The sequence below is a fragment of the Boleophthalmus pectinirostris genome, unplaced genomic scaffold (assembly GCF_026225935.1).
Source record: "Boleophthalmus pectinirostris isolate CB_2022bp ecotype Guang Dong unplaced genomic scaffold, ASM2622593v1 HiC_scaffold_7, whole genome shotgun sequence".
Lineage (NCBI taxonomy): Eukaryota > Metazoa > Chordata > Actinopteri > Gobiiformes > Gobiidae > Boleophthalmus > Boleophthalmus pectinirostris.
The window spans coordinates 40,005,647-40,022,945 of record NW_026571473.1 but is presented as its reverse complement, the minus strand read 5'-3'; the positions used below and the strand labels follow the sequence as shown (position 1 = coordinate 40,022,945).

General features: G+C 45.3%; 1 protein-coding gene across 2 annotated transcripts in view; it reads right to left on the bottom strand.

The window, feature by feature from the left end:
• Positions 1–4,699: 4,699 nt before the first annotated feature.
• The window catches only part of slc1a8a (solute carrier family 1 member 8a), a 30,959-nt gene continuing 18,359 nt past the window's right edge, over positions 4,700–17,299 (bottom strand). For both annotated transcript variants that reach the window (XM_055165220.1, XM_055165221.1), the window contains exons 8-12: positions 13,542–13,775; positions 10,174–10,368; positions 9,941–10,075; positions 7,183–7,285; positions 4,700–5,876 (exon numbers count right to left, since the gene is read on the bottom strand). In XM_055165220.1, coding sequence (XP_055021195.1) covers positions 5,739–5,876; positions 7,183–7,285; positions 9,941–10,075; positions 10,174–10,368; positions 13,542–13,775 — 805 coding nt within the window. In that variant the 3' untranslated portion in view covers positions 4,700–5,738. The remainder of the gene's footprint in view (positions 5,877–7,182; positions 7,286–9,940; positions 10,076–10,173; positions 10,369–13,541; positions 13,776–17,299) is intronic.

The window sequence follows — 17,299 nt, the reverse complement described above, 5'->3', positions numbered from 1 at the left end:
ATCATCAAATAAAAAAATAAATAAATAAAAGTCTGTCGGGGTCTTGATCTGGAGTGAGGGGAGGACGGAGCATGAGATTGACAGGTGGACAGGTGCGGCGTGAGATTGACAGGTGGGCAGATTGACAGGTGGACAAGTGCGGCGTGAGATTGACAGGTGGGCAGATTGACAGGTGGACAAGTGCGGCGTGAGATTGACAGGTGGACAGGTGCGGCGTGAGATTGACAGGTGGGCAGATTGACAGGTGGACAGGTGCGGTCGCTGTATCGTTCGTTGTGGTGAAGAGGAGCTGAGTTTGGATTTAGCGTCAGTCTTCGTTCCTCCCCTCACCTCTGGTCATGACCCGAAGGACCAGATCCACGACACAAGAGACACAGATGAGTTTCCTCCACAGGGCGACCGGGCGTCTCCTTTAGAGACAGAGTGAGGAGCTCGGAGTAGAGCCGCTGCTCCTCCACGTGGAGAGGAGCAGCTGAGGGGAGGACGTCTGTTTTTTACTCTTTATTATTTAGGGCCGGGCACGTTAAAGGGATAGTTTGGATTTTTTGACATAAATCTGTGTGTCATCCCCGTCATCAGTGTTGTGCATCCACACCGACTTACCCCCCGAAAGCGCCCGGTGAGCCGAGATCGTGACCGGTTTTGGTGCTGAGGAAAGTAGTTCGGCAAGTTGTGTGGGGACTGTATACTAAAGTGTTTTTTTCTTCTCAAAGCAATATGTGTTCAAAAGAAGCTCTCTCGTTAGCTCTCTCTCGTTAGCTCTCTCGCGTGGCGGCGTCTGTGCATGGAAACACTGCCGAACAACTGAAGAAAGTGATGGATCGGTGCGCGGCTGTCACCTGGCGGCCGCGCGCAGTGGTACGTACGGAGAGAAAATAGCGCCAAGCGATTATGAGATCTGAATTTTTGGCGACGATGGTTTTGTGATGCAAATGTATCACTCTTTTGAACACATATTGCTTTGAGAAGAAAAACGCTTTAGTATAAAGTCCCCACACAACTTGCCGAACTACTTTCCTCAGCACCAAAACCGGTCACGATCTCGGCTCACCGGACGCTTTCGGGGGTAAGTCGGTGTGGATGCACAACACTGATGACGGGGATGACATACAGATTTATGTCAAAAAATCCAAACTATCCCTTTAACGCTTTAATTTTGCGTTAACTAATTAAGTCATTATCGCCGACAATTATTTTAACACCTTTTACGCAGTTTTTATTATTTATTTATTTATTTTATTGTAAACTTCTGTTTCTCACTGGCTTTTATTCTGAAAAAGTCCACCGTGAGCGTTTCTTTAAGTTTGATGTCTTTCTTTTAAACTTTTTTCATTTTTTTCTGACCACGTAAGATGCAACGTGTCCGAGCCTCTGCGAGTTCGGCCGCAGGCTCCGGCTCTGATCAGACCAACCGTGAGCTCTGAGCTGAGCTTATTTCTTCAGCGCTGCAGGTGTTTCTTTAGTTCAGCGCTGCAGGGGGAGTCACTGATTTACCCAGATACCACTGGAAGAAAAACTGTGATTGGTCCATTTCCATTCCATTATATTAACCCTTTGTTTCCTAAGAAATATCAGTCCAAGTTTACAACACTGATCTAGAAATTATTACTAGTGTCGTGTTTATTACTCACAGCATAAAAAATATTGAAAAAATATTTTAGTGATACAAAAATCCATTCAATATTTTTTCTTGGGCCTTCACTGAAAACCTTGAAGACTCTGAGGTTCCTCTGTGAAAGAAATGCTGTTTGCACAACAAATGTTTGGCTCTTTCATTTACATTTCCAATAAAAGTGCAGCTGTACTCTACTTTTTAATTCATTAATTGGTTTTGCGTATAACATGCGATTAATTGTGATTAATTTTTGAAATTTTTGCCCAGCCCTATTATTATTATTATATTATTTTGTGTTGTGTGAGCTCCTGTGTCCAAATAATTTCCTTTGTAGATCAATAAAGTTTGTCTAAATCTAAGTTCTGTCTCTCCTGGGCGTCTCCCTCAGGAGGTGTCTCATGTCCCACCAGGAGGAAGACCCAGGACACACTGGAGGGACTATGTCTCTGGACTGGCCTGGGAACACCTCAGGGTCCCTCTGGAGGAACTGGAGGAAGTGTCTGGGGTGAAGGAAGTCTGGGAGTCCCTGCTCAGACTGATGCCCCCGAGACCCGACCCCGGAGAAGAGGAAGAACATGGATGGATGTTCTGAACTGGTCTCTGTGTCAGATGCCCTCCCTGCTGATTCTGTTCAAACTTGTTCTTAAAGTCCAGGGATTCTTGGATAAGTTTAAAGATTTCTGTGTCTCGGGTGTGAATGCTCCAGGAGGTAAAATGTGAAAACACCAAGTACAAATTTAATACAATGTGATTTCAGATTCAGAAAGGGTTTAGGACGACTTCTACAACTGGGACACTGTGAAACAAATTAAGGAAAATCGAGTCGGTCTAGTCACATTTTCTTTGTATTTTGTTAATTTTTAAGCAGCTTTTCGATATTTTACCTAAACAAATGTCAGTTTATGTCTCTCTTTACTGTTGCAGGATCAGATTTGTCCAAAATAAAGACACTGGGACATTTCTTGTATAAAACTGAGACAAATCAGTGGTTCTGTATAAATCTACAGGGACAGAGACACAGGCTCAAAACTGGGACTGTCCCGGGAAAACGGGGACGTCTGGTCACCCTGCTGCTACTACTACTACTACTACTACTACTACTACTACTACTACTACTACAGCTCTTTGCATGTGTGTATGAACAGAAACTCTTTAGGCAAAGTCTTTCTCACAGTCTGAACAGCTGTAAGGTTTCTCTCTCCTGTTGTAATATTGGTATTGCAGTACTGTTAGTTCTTGCATGTTGTTTTAAGTGCACTTCTGTCTCATATTTCCCTCGTTCTCGTCCTCTTCGTCCTCCTCCTCGTCTTCGTCCGCCCCTGACCCTCCTCGGGTGGGACCAGGTGAAGTGCAGAGGGGTTAATCTGTGGATTACTGAGTTTGCTCCTCACGCTTTAGGATTAAAAAGTGTCACAGGACAAAAACGCCAAGGGTCAGATCTGCGCGAGAATCCGACCTCCGCCACAAGGGGCAGCAGAGGGACAACGTCCCCACATGAACAGAAACAGAGACAAAGGACAGACCCAGGAGAGTCCAACAGAACCAGAACCATGTGACCTCAGAAACACAAACTCTGGTTCGGCTCATTTTACGCATTTTCCGATTTCAAATGTCATGTCCTCGTCACAAACAGATCTGGAGTTGTGTTTTGCTTCATTCACACATGTTTAAGAGTTCTTCTCTCAAACTGAAAACACTCTGTTCCACCTTGTGATGTCGTGTGGTGATACAGGAAGTGCTCCGGTATGTTTTTAAACTCCACACACCTTCAGAATCATTTGGATCATTTCAGACCTGGAATTGCCAAAAGAAACAAAGAAACACAGAAAGACACAGAAGCTGTTTTCAGGTCGGTCAGAACGGTGCTGGTTCCAGTTCCACTGGAACCAAAGTTCTCACCAGTGAACGACCCACGTTCAAACTATTAAAGTGAACCCATGACGCGTCATCGACAGAGGGAGTGGATTTACCACCAAATAAAAAAAGGTCATATGAAAACAGACGACACAGGAGGAAAATAACCTTCATGGATCACATCATCAACACCAGTGAGAGTTTGTACTTATACAAGTCAATATTTATGTACCAAACTCTGACACAACATGGATCTGCTGTGGAGAAGACGACAGCGACGCCCAATCCAAAGATATAATCTTATCAGGAGAGCACAGACACACATGCAAGACCAAAGGCACGGAATAGTTTCTGTCGACTTAAAACTTTAAATTTAATACGTGATAGTTTCAGCTACTCTTTGTTTATTTTCCAGAGTGTGACTTGGACGAACGCGCTGACGTCTTCTGTCACGGTTCACTGTTGGAAACCAACTTTTCAGTTCCCAAACTCTCTGAATTCTGGTGTGAACACGTGAGTTGGTTCAAGATTAGGTGCGGGAACCAGAACTGAGACACAGGAATTGCCCGTCTCTACCACTTCATGACATCACAAGGTGGAACAGAGCATTTAGAGTTTTACAGATGTAAACAGACTCATAATAAAGATTTACTCAAACATGTGAATGAAACAAACACAACTCAAGCTTTGATTTTGAAAAGGAAACAACTTCAGAACATGACTTTAAGGACTTTTACAGGTCTTTTGTTTTACTTTACACTGACGGTTTCTCACATTTAAAGTGAAGTTTAAGTTTAACAAATGTGTATCTGTTGTTTTTACAGCGTCATTTACTGTCCCAGGTCATTTTTGGCAACATCAGTGCAAACTTGGTACAGTTTTCTGGTCAAAAACAGTCCAGATCTAAGTGTGTGCTGCCTCCAGGGGCCGCTGCAGTTTCAAGTAGTTGATGACATCACACAGCACTGCCCTGATCACAGACAGGTGTTTGTATCAAAAAAAACTGCAGGGGTGGAGTGTGAAGTGTGGAAACCTGTTCGACCAACCACACTTTTCCTTTTCCATGAGTGAGCAAGAATAAAAACAGTTTACGGGAGGAGGGGGACAGTTTAGAAAAGTGAAATCAGAAAAAAAGTTTCACCACGTTTAAGGTTTAATCACGTTTAATGCAGAAACAAAACAGAAAAAAACACACAAATTTTCAAAAGACACAGATACAAAAGTGTGGAGAGGAAGTTTGTGCGTTCAGAAACTGAGGAGGTCTGACGTGAGTTAAGGCAGAAGGTCCACGACTCTCACAAACCACAAGGGGGAGCACTTCAGGAGGCGCGAGCTTTAACGGTTTTTATTTTCCAAAACTGAGATCGATCACTATTTAGTTTTTTTCTTTATGGATTAATTTCATATTTGTGTTTGTCCCCGTCCTCCCTGAGCGTCCCCGCGTTTACATCTGAAGAGCCGGACAAACATGAGGTATGAACGAAAACATCTACTTTAAATCTACAACACAAACATTTAAAATCAAATAATTTATCACAATTTATACAAAAATACAGATATAATTTATGAAAAATGTGAGACTTCAACTGAAGCCAGTGTCACCGCATGCCCGCATGCCCCGAACCAACCAGAGAAGAAGAAGAAGAAAAAGAAGAAGAAGGAGAAGAAGAAGAAGGCACCGCGCTGAGGAGGGTTAGGCCACGACCCAGAGGAACAGACCATGACCAGGACTGTAGTCCGGACTCACACCTGGTCCAGACCTGGTGCTGTGGTGGTCTAGCCCCGGTCCAGACCTGGTTTAGTCCTGGTTTAGTCTTGGTATAGTCCTGGTATAGTCCTGATTTAGACCTGGCAGACGTTGTAGTAGACCATGTGTCAGGTATAAAGAAGAACTAAACCAGAACTAAACCAGGTCTAGTCCTTCTTTACACCTGGCAGATGTTCTTCTGGACCATGTGCCAGGTCTAAAGAAGGTCTAGACCAGGACCAGACCAGGTCTAGTCCCGGTTCAGACCTGGCAGATGTTGTAGTAGACCATGTATCAGGTCTAAAGAAGGTCTAAACCAGGACCAAACCAGGACTAAACCAGGTCTAGTCCCTATTTAGACCTGGCAGATGTTCTTCTAGACCAATGTCCCAGGTCTAACTGAGAACTAAACCAGAACCAAACCAGGTCCAGTCCCGGTACAGACCTGGCAGATGTTATAGTAGATCATGTGCCAGGTCTAAAGAAGGTCTAAACCAGGACTAAACCAGGTCTAGTCCCGGTTCAGACCTGGCAGATGTTGTAGTAGACCGTGTGTCTCTCGCTCAGGTCGTCGTCGTACAGACAGTCTCTGTGCGAGTGCAGCTCCGTCATCGGGACGTTCACACTGTGAGGCTTCCCCGTCCCGTACGAAGGGACGCCCTGAGACAAAAACAGAGACAGAGACAAAGACAGAAACAGAGAGACAAACACAGAGACAAACAGAGACACAGAGTCAGAGACAAACACAGAGACAGAGACAAAGACACAGACAAAGACAGAAACAGAGAGACAAACACAGAGACAGAGACAGAGACAAACACAGAGACAGAGACAAAGACAGAAACAAAGACAGAAACAGAGAGACAAACACAGAGACAGAAACAGAGAGACAAACACAGAGACAAACAGAGACACAGAGTCAGAGACAAACACAGAGACAGAGACAAAGACACAGACAAAGACAGAAACAGAGAGACAAACACAGAGACAGAGACAACACAGAGACAGAGACAAAGACAGAAACAAAGACAGAACAGAGAGACAAACACAGACAGAAACAGAGAGACAAACACAGAGACAAACAGAGACACAGAGTCAGAGACAAACACAGAGACAGAGACAAAGACACAGACAAAGACAGAAACAGAGAGACAAACACAGAGACAGAGACAGAGACAAACACAGAGACAGAGACAAAGACAGAAACAAAGACAGAAACAGAGAGACAAACACAGAGACAGAAACAGAGAGACAAACACAGAGACAAACAGAGACACAGAGTCAGAGACAAACACAGAGACAGAGACAAAGACAAAGACACAGACAAAGACACAGAGACACAGACAGACAGAGACACAGAGAGAAACAGACGGAGAGACACAAACACAGAAACAAAAGAAAATCAGTGACACATACATAAAAACACAAAGACACAGACAGAGATGAGAACCATTAGGAGACAGACTGACTGTGGTGTTGTGTAGTTAGCACGGTTAGCATTATTAGCATTAGCGTTAGCATTATTAGCATTTGCATTATTAGGGGAGTGCACCCGTGTTCCCACAACCCACCCTCACCCTCCTCACCCTCCTCACCCCCCTCACCCCCCTCACCCCCTCACCCCCTCACCCCCTCACCCCCTCACCCCCTCACCCCCTCACCCCCTCACCCTCACCCCCTCACCCCCTCACCCCCTCACCCCTCACCCCTCACCCTCCTCACCCTCCTCCCCCTCACCCCTCACCCCCTCACCCCCTCAACCCCCTCACCCTCCTCACCCTCCTCACCCCCCTCACCCTCACCCCTCACCCGAGCCCTAACCTGAACCATAACCCCACAACACAACAAACGCAGGAACACAGAGCTCACCCCACTCTTAGCGTTATTAGCGTTGTTAGCGTTATTAGCACACTTAGCGTTATTAGCACACTTAGCGTTATTAGCACACTTAGCGTTGTTAGCGTACCTTGCCGGAGTTGCTGAGGGGAAAGTCCTTCCTGCAGAGGTGAGCGATGATCCCAGCGGCCAGAGCGTCGCCCAGAACGTTTATCATCGTCCGAAACCGATCCCTGAAAAACACAAACGCACAGAGAGTAAGAACAACACACAAAACACTCACACGTCAAACTGTGTGAAATAAAAGTCTTTAATGCAGACGTGTTTGTGCTTGTGTCTGCTGTAGTAGAGTTTACGTCGTCTCTGACCCCCGTGGAATATTCTGGTATAACTTTTAAAATCACAATATTGATCTAAAATGACTTAATAGAAGAAAAAAAAAACTGCTGGAAATGTCCAGCTTCATAAATCGGTTACAGCCTTATCATCAGAAGGCCCCCTAGTCAGAAGGCCCTTTAATCAGAAGGCCCCCTAGTCAGAAGGCCCTGTAGTCAGAAGACCCACTAGTCAGAAAATCATTCCCTCTTCTATTGGTTTGTCAGCAACATTTCTCTTGAACAATTGAATGTATATTTGATGAAAGCAACAGGGAATAATCCCTGGATATCAGGGAAGAATTAGTAAACTTTGGGATGTTTACCAATTAAAAATGGCTGCAAAATCAAAATATTTAGAGATATTGACAGGAAAACACATAATCATGAATAACAGCATTAGCTAAGGCCAGCATGACTTAATGTGTTGGTTTACAAACCCACCAATGCTTATTAAAAGAAAAAGATTTAAAATAAAATTGAAATGTAGGTTGTAGAGCTCGAATTACTGAACATTTGCAAGTTGTTGCCTGAAAATCAGACAATTATTAACCCTGTTCCACTTAAGACTTAAGTGATTTCCACCCAAATCATTATTTCCTCAAACATTTTTGCAGTATTTTAAGGGTTTCATATATTTATTACTTTTAATGTTTACTTTTTAAAATATTTAAAACTTGAAATACAATTTCATTTGTAACAATTTGTAACACGACCTGAACATGGATTTTCTGACTAGAGGCTCTTCTGATGATAAGACTGACCCCCATAAATCTGCCTCATCACCAAATCTTCAACCAACAAACTCCACAAAGGATAAACATTCTTCATTTAATTTATCCACAACGATCAAGAGAAGAAAGAACAAAACTTAACCCTCACGCTCTCCTTGGGGTCACACTGACCCGAAGAAACAGTTTTTTTCCTTCCCTCTCTCTTAGAGAGAGACCCGCGGGTCAATCAGACCCAAAAAATTATTTTCTCACCTGGCGAGAAAATAAATGAAAATACATTTTTGGGAGTACGGAACATAGAACCACAGCAATCGACACAGTTCTAAAGTCCGAGTGTGAGTTGCCTAAAACATAACAGTTTATTTTGGGATATTTTTTATATAAATAAGTATATTTATTTTTAAATCTAGAGAATGTAGAAAAGCTGGATATAGAGTGTATTTTGGACACATTTATGTTTTTCTGCCTTATTTCATGTTCAAAGTTTATTTTATTCATTTTCACTGTTGGGCAAGTTACTTCAAAACTGTAATGTGTTATTTATGACTTATTACTGTCATTTCAAAGTCATTAGTTACATTACAATACTGTATTTAAAATGTAAAGTATTACTATTGCATTACTTTTAAGTTACTCTCACTCTGACTGTGAAGATGCTGAACTTTTGAGCCGTATACAGACTGAACTAGGAATAAACCAGAGCTGAACTAGAACTGAACCAGGATTAAAACAGGTCTAAACCAAGGACTGAACCAGGACTGAACCAGGACTACACCAGGACTAAACCAGGTCGGAGCAGAGTTCGCTGCTGATATGGCGGTGATTTTAGCGAATTTGTATGAAGAAAAACCCACCACTTCAATCCAGGTTAAAAAAGCTTTGTAACACTCGTTACTGACGTTTGTACCAAGTAAAATATTACTGTTTTTTTGCCAAATTACTGTGTTACAGCAAAAAGCAATGCATTACAGTCGTTTCTTACTTTTATAACATGTTACTCCCAACACTGTTCATTTTATGTTTTATACGTCGCAAAACTGCTCTAGATGTTCAGATTTGTAGTCAATATTTATTTTCAGATTGAAAGTTTTGTGTGTTATCAATAACAAAGTCTGTGTTATTTTGGCAAGAAATGCTGAATAAATGCATCGAGTAACAAAAAAATAATCGTTTGAATAATCGTGATTTCAATATTGACCAAAATAATTGTGATCATGATTTTTTTTTAGGTCATCAAACATCCATAACCAGAAGTTCAGCAAACCTACAGCGGGAAACTTCTGGCCGTTGTGAAAAACGTCTACAAGCCTCTAACTCAGATATGTCAAACTCAGGCCCGGGGGCCAAATTGGGCCGGTGATATAATTTTATTTGGCCCACGAGATCATATCAAATCTGTATTAGAGCTGCTCACCGGCTACTGATAGGTTATAGACACATTATTTATTTAAAACTTTGCTATTATTTTATATTCTGTTTGTTCTGGATTCAGTGTTTAAACAAAACTATTATTACACCTTTAATTTAATAAGAAAAGATTTAACATTATCTCAAAAGAAGAGAAAACAAAATACTTAGTTTGGCCCACGACTTAGTCCTAGTTTTTAATTTTGGCCTCTGTGAATTTGAGTTTGACTCTCCTGCTCTAACTGTTCTCCGTCACCGCTTTTACATCGACTCAGTTTCTTGCGGCGGCTAAAATTTGCAGTTCTCCGGCGTTTTCATTTTCTAAAAGAGTTCACGGGAGGAAAACGTCCCTGGGGAAAAGAGATGCACTCACAGGATCCAATCAATGGCCACGATGAGCGTGATGTCATCAGGAGGAAGCCCGACCGAAGTCAGGACTATCACCATGGTAACGAGTCCAGCCTGAGGGATCCCCGCCGCCCCGATGCTCGCCGCCGTCGCCGTGATGCTGCGAAACACACCACAGATCAGGAGTCGAACCCACAACCTCCTCACCGCGAGCACGAGGGATAACCGCTCTCCCGCCGCCACTGCCGCCGCTCGTACCTGATGGTGACCAGCTGCCCAAAGTCGAGCTCGTAGTCGTTGACCTGGGCGATGAAGATGGCCGCCACCGCCTCGTACAGCGCCGTGCCGTCCATGTTGATGGTGGCGCCGACGGGCAGCACGAAGCGGGCGATCTGCCGGTCCACGCGGCAGTTCTCCAGCAGACACTTCATGGTGATGGGCAGAGTCGCGGAGCTGAGGGCGAAAGAACAGAGCGAGAGTCAGAGCCACAGAGCCACGCCCACAGGAAGTGATGTCACCAGAATAAACGAGCGCGTGATGTGGAGTTTGAGGATTCTCTCATTTGGACTGAATCTGGTGGAATAACACCAGCTGTAAATAGAAATTATATCTTTACACAAATCAAAAAGCAATAAAGAAGTGAAGAAAATATGAAAAATATGTTGAAAATGAAACAGGAAGTCGAGAGTTCCCGCACTGATGACATCACACTGGGAGAATTCTGTCGAAAGTTCGACACAATTTACACAAAAAACACATTTTTCAGAATCTTTAAACATGATTTCATAAAAATAAAGGTGTTTTCTTATAATTCTATTTTGTCAGACAATAATTCCTGTGACATTAGAGGAGCTTTGGCCAAGTGGACCAAGTGGACCAAGTGGTTGCTATGGTAACAGTTGTGATATTTCCTGGAGTCTTTTTTTTAAACACCAAAATGAGAACCCACTAAAACTCTTTTACACTATCATTTTCTTGATATGTAGTGAGATTTTTACAGAAGCCCTGGGTAACAAAAAAACAAAAAAAAAAAGCTTTTTTTTTTTCAACCAACAACTAAACAAAAGATGTTTTTTTTCTTTTTTTTTTCCTTCAGTAAACAGCAATTATTATTTTATTAGTACTTTTAAAAAATCAAACACTAGTAGTATTACCAGTAGTAGTATTAGTATATAACTTACGTTTGATTTTATATAGAATTTTAGCTGCTTGGCAAAAAAAAAAAAAAAAAAAAGATGAGAAACATTTTTTTTTTTGACTTGTTGGTTGCCAAAAAAAAAGAAAAGAAAGAAAATGAAGAAAATAGAGCTCAAATGACGTGTCTCTTTTTATTTTATTTTTTCACGCTTGCCGCTCAGGGCTTCTGTATCTGACTGTACAAAACTGCATTTAATTTAACATATATTTGTATTATTCTAAAATCCTTCTGTCTGTGACTCAGAAATAGGCTCTGTTCACGCTTACTGCAAGTTTCCAAACTTTTTTTTTTTTTTTTTACATATTATACATATTATTTATTATATATTTATTATATTATTTATTATACATATTATACATTTATACATAGCTCTTGATGTAAGATAACAGCACATCGATAACAGCACTGCTCTGAAATGTAAAAATAAAAGAAAAAATGTAATCTTTTGTAAGATCTTAAAGCTGCATTGTGCAACTTCCCTGGTGGAGGGTCTGTCAGATGCTTTTCTCCATAGATATTGGGGCTGTGCAAAAATATCGAAATATTGAGGTATCGTATCATTTAACGATGATACAGTATCGATATCATGGGCTGCTGTATCGATATATCAGTATTTTTAGGTATATTTTACTAAATTATTTTGTTACAGCTACAGGACTAAACCAGAACCAAACCAGGACTGAAACTGAATTAAACCAGGATTAGACCAGGACTGACAAAAAGGACAAAAAACAAAAATATAAATGTTTAAAAACCTTCTTACAGGTCAAAGTGAGGTCTGACCTGGAGTGCATTGACCTGGTGTACAGTGACCTGGTGTAGAGTGACCTGTAGTACAGTGACCTGGTGTAAAGTAACCTGGTGTAGAGTGACCTGTAGTACAGTGACCTGGTGTAAAGTAACCTGGTGTACAATGACCTGGTGTAGAGTGACCTGTAGTACAGTGACCTGGTGTAGAGTGACCTGTAGTACAGTGACCTCTTGTACAGTGTGAGGTTTGACCTGGTGCACAGTGACCTGGTGTACAGTGACCTGGTGTAGAGTGTGAGGTCTGACCTGGTGCACAGTGACCTGGTGTACAGTGACCTGGTGTAGAGTGTGAGGTCTGACCTGGTGCACAGTGACCTGGTGTAGAGTGACCTGGTGTAGAGTGTTTCCTCTGACCTGGAGGAGGTTGCGAGTGCGATGACCATGGCCTGCAGCACAGTGACCTGGTGTAGAGTGTGAGGTCTGACCTGGTGTAGAGTGACCTGGTGTAGAGTGACCTGGTGTACAGTGACCTGGTGTACAGTGAGGGTTCTGACCTGGAGGAGGTTGCGAGTGCGATGACCATGGCCTGCAGCACAGTGACCTGGTGTACAGTGACCTGGTGTACAGTGTGAGGTCTGACCTGGTGTAGAGTGACCTGGTGTAGAGTGACCTGGTGTAGAGTGACCTGGTGTACAGTGAGGGTTCTGACCTGGAGGAGGTTGCGAGTGCGATGACCATGGCCTGCAGCACAGTGACCTGGTGTAGAGTGTGAGGTCTGACCTGGTGTAGAGTGACCTGGTGTACAGTGAGGGTTCTGACCTGGAGGAGGTTGCGAGTGCGATGACCATGGCCTGCAGCACAGTGACCTGGTGTAGAGTGACCTGGTGTAGAGTGACCTGGTGTAGAGTGACCTGGTGTACAGTGAGTGCTCTGACCTGGAGGAGGTTGCGAGAGCGATGACCATGGCCTGCAGCACAGTGACCTGGTGTAGAGTGACCTGGTGTAGAGTGACCTGGTGTACAGTGAGGGCTCTGACCTGGAGGAGGTTGCGAGTGCGATGACCATGGCCTGCAGCACAGTGACCTGGTGTAGAGTGACCTGGTGTAGAGTGACCTGGTGTAGAGTGACCTGGTGTACAGTGAGGGCTCTGACCTGGAGGAGGTTGCGAGTGCGATGACCATGGCCTGCAGCACAGTGACCTGGTGTAGAGTGACCTGGTGTAGAGTGACCTGGTGTAGAGTGACCTGGTGTACAGTGAGGTGCTCTGACCTGGAGGAGGTTGCGAGTGCGATGACCATGGCCTGCAGCACAGTGACCTGGTGTAGAGTGACCTGGTGTAGAGTGACCTGGTGTAGAGTGACCTGGTGTACAGTGACCTGGTGTGACAGGTGAGTGACCTGGTGTAGAGTGACCTGGTGGTAGAGTGACCTGGTGTAGAGTGACCTGGTGTACAGTGAGTGCTCTGACCTGGAGGAGGTTGCGAGTGCGATGACCATGGCCTGCAGCACAGTGACCTGGTGTAGAGTGTGAGGTCTGACCTGGTGTAGAGTGACCTGGTGTACAGTGAGGGCTCTGACCTGGAGGAGGTTGCGAGAGCGATGACCATGGCCTGCAGCACAGTGACCTGGTGTAGAGTGACCTGGTGTAGAGTGACCTGGTGTACAGTGAGTGCTCTGACCTGGAGGAGGTTGCGAGTGCGATGACCATGGCCTGCAGCAGACCTCGGATGTATTTAAAGGGGTTTTTGTGCGTGAGGATGAAGTAGAAAAGCGGGAGGAGGATGAGTCCGTGGACGAAGAGTCCGGCGAGAACCGTGACGCCGTACCAGCCCAACTTCCTCCCCAGCGAACTCGGGTCGGCCATGTCCAGGATCTTCCCCGCAACCAGGAAGATGATCCCGAACGGGAAGTACCTGAAACACAGACAGGACTCAAACAGGACCGGACCAAGACCAGGACCAGGACCAGGACCAGGACCAGGACTCAAACAGGACCAAGACCAGGACCAGGACCAGGACCAGGACCAGGACTCAGGACCAGGACCAGGACCAGGACTCAAACAGGACCAAGACCAGGACTCAAACAGGACCACGACCAGGACCAGGACCAGGACTCAAACAGGACCAAGACCAGGACCAGGACCAAGACTCAAACAGGACCAAGACCAGGACCAGGACCAAGACCAGGACCAGGACTCAAACAGGACCAAGACCAGGACCAGGACCAGGACTCAAACAAGACCAAGACCAGGACCAAGACCAGGACCAGGACCAGGACTCAAACAGGACCAAGACCAGGACCAGGACCAGGACTCAAACAGGACCAAGACCAGGACCAGGACCAGGACTCAAACAGGACCAAGACCAGGACCAGGACCAAGACCAGGACCAGGACCAGGACTCAAACAGGACCAAGACCAGGACCAGGACCAGGACCAGGACCAGGACTCAAACAGGACCAGGACCAGGACCAGGACCAGGACTCAAACAGGACCAAGACCAGGACCAGGACCAGGACTCAAACAGGACCAAGACCAGGACCAGGACTCAAACAGGATCGGACCAGGACCAGGACCAGGACTCAAACAGGACCAAGACCAGGACCAGGACTCAAACAGGACCGGACCAGGACCAGGACTCAAACAGGACCAAGACCAGGACCAGGACTCAAACAGGACCAGACCAGGACCAAGACCAGGACCAGGACTCAAACAGGACCGGACCAAGACCAGGACCAGGACTCAAACAGGACCAAGACCAGGACCAGGACTCAAACAGGACCAAGACCAGGACTAAAACAGGACCAGGACTCAAACAGGACCAAGACCAGGACCAGGACCAAGACTCAAACAGGACCGGGTCAAGACCAGAATCAGGACCAGGACTCAAACAGGACCGGACCAGAACCAGGACCAGGACTAAAACAGGACTGAACCAAGACCAGGACCAGGACTCAAACAGGACCAGACCAGGACCAGGACCAGGATTCAAACAGGACTCAAACAGGACCAGGACTCAAACAGGACCAGACCAGGACCAGGACTCAAACAGGACCAGGACTCAAACAGGACCGGAGCAGGACCAGGACTCAACCAGGACCAGGACTAAAACAGGACCAGGACTAAAACAGGACCAGGACTGAACCATCATGAGTAGTATTCTTTCACTGTTGAACTAAATTCATGAGGACCGTCCTTTTCTGGGACAAAACTCAGACCAGGTGAGTCCTCCATGATCAGATCCGCCATATGGTTCAGAGTCCAGATCTGGGTCTAAATCTGTCCGCGGGTCGTGACTTTCCAGGAAACAAACGGAAGTCGAGGGAAAGTTCCCGAGGAGCAGCAGAAAAACCCCGGCGTGTGTGAGATTATGATTAGTGTCACTCAGCTCGTTACTCGCCTCGTCACAGATCTCGTTTGTCATAATCAGATCATGTGCCGCGGAGAGGGGGCGGGGCTTATCTGGGAGAGAGGCGGGGCTTATCTGGGAAAAAGGGGCGGGGTTTGGTGAGTGACTGGATGATGTCACTGGGGCACGATGAGGTCGGGGGTCAGAAAATTAGGATTGGATCACAGAAGAGAACCAGGACTAAACCAGGACCAGGACTCAACCAGGACTAGGACTAAAACAGGACCAGGACTCAAACAGGACTGGACCAAGACCAGGACTAAACCAGGACTCAAACAGGACACAAAACCAGGACTCAAACAGGACACAAAACCAGGACTGAACCGGGACTAAAACAGGACCAGGACTGAACTGGGACTGAACCAAGACCAAGACTCAACCAGGACTCAACCAAGACAAGGACTGAACCAGGACCAGGACTCAATCAAGCCCAGGACTCAACCAGGACTAGGACTAAAACAGGACCAGGACTCAACCAGGACTGAACCGGGACTAAAACAGGACCAGGACAGAACCAAGACCAGGACTCAACCAGGACTGGACCAGGTCTGAACCAGAACCAGGGTTAAACCAGAACCAGGACTAAACCAGGACTGAATCAGAATCAGAACTGAATCAGGATTAAACCAAAACTAGGACTGAACCAGGACCAGGACTGAACCAGGACTGAAACAAAACCAGGACTGGAGCAGGACTAAACCAGGACTACACCAGAACTGAACCAGAACCAGGACTGAACCATGACTGAAACAAAACCAGGACTAGACCAGGACTGAACCAGGACTAAACAAAGACTGAACCAAAACCAGGACTGAACCAGGAAGAAGACTGAACCAGAACCAGAGTTAAACCAGAACCAGGACTAAACCACACCTGAAACAAAACCAGAACTGGACCAGCACTAAACTAGGACTGAACCAGAACTGAACCAAAACCAAGACTGGACCAGGACTGGACCAGATCTTTGTCATAATCAGATCATGTGCTGGGATGAGGTAGAGGAGTTTCTCAGGGAAAAGGAGGTGGAGTTTTTTGACGAACGTGGGCGGGGTTTGTTGACCGCCTGGATGATGTCACTGGGGCAGAGGTCGGAGGTCAGCGGTCAGGAGGTCAGAGGATCAGGACTTGGATCACAGAGGAGAGTCTGCGGAACGTGAGCCTCAAACCGGGACGAAAACAAACCGCACGTCAGAGAGCGTCAGCGCCAACGACTGGAACCGGAACTGGACTCGAGATTTTGCTGCTATAAAAGTCGAGCTCTGGTTTACAAATCTGGACCTCGATGAGCTTCATTTGACTGGAGCTGCTCAGTCCACTTTTATTTTACATAACACAGGCTCCGGTCCAGCTACGAGCTTCGAGTTTAATGCATCAAGTTGAACCCAGACACACAGAAGGACGGGTCAAATGAAGACGACACACTTTCTTATAAAACCAGAAATACTTTGTCCACACACTCCCCCTGTAAACTCTTTTCACAACACCCTGAAGTGTCCCGCTGGAGCTTTGTGGAACTTCCGGTTAATGGTTTTCTCGGATCGTTACGGGGATTGGCCGCTCACCTTTCCGGCCCCACCAGTCCGCAGATGCACCTGTGGGAGCGCGGGGTGTAAAAGGACACTCTTCCGCCTGCAGCTGGATCCCTGCGGCCGCTCGACTTTTGTTTGGTTGATCTATGGTTGATTTTTGGTTGTCTCATTTTGTTTTTGGTTAAAATAGCGACTGTTGCCTCTGTTGAGACGCCTTGTTTTCGCAGTACAACTTTAGTTAGATTTTTGTTGCGCTTTACTTAGTTAGAGCTCCTTAGTTTAGTCGATTATTTTGTTTAAATCCCTTTTATTTTCACCACAACTTTCTATATGTTTTTTTTCTGTTTCTTTTCTTTTTCCTACACTGTAAATATTAAATCAACAATTTTTAGTTAAACCTTAACCATCTTGGTTTTCATATTGTTACTTCACTTTCTCCCTGAGCAAACGAGACGTAACAGCCTCATCACCAAATCTTCAACAAAATTTACACACACATGA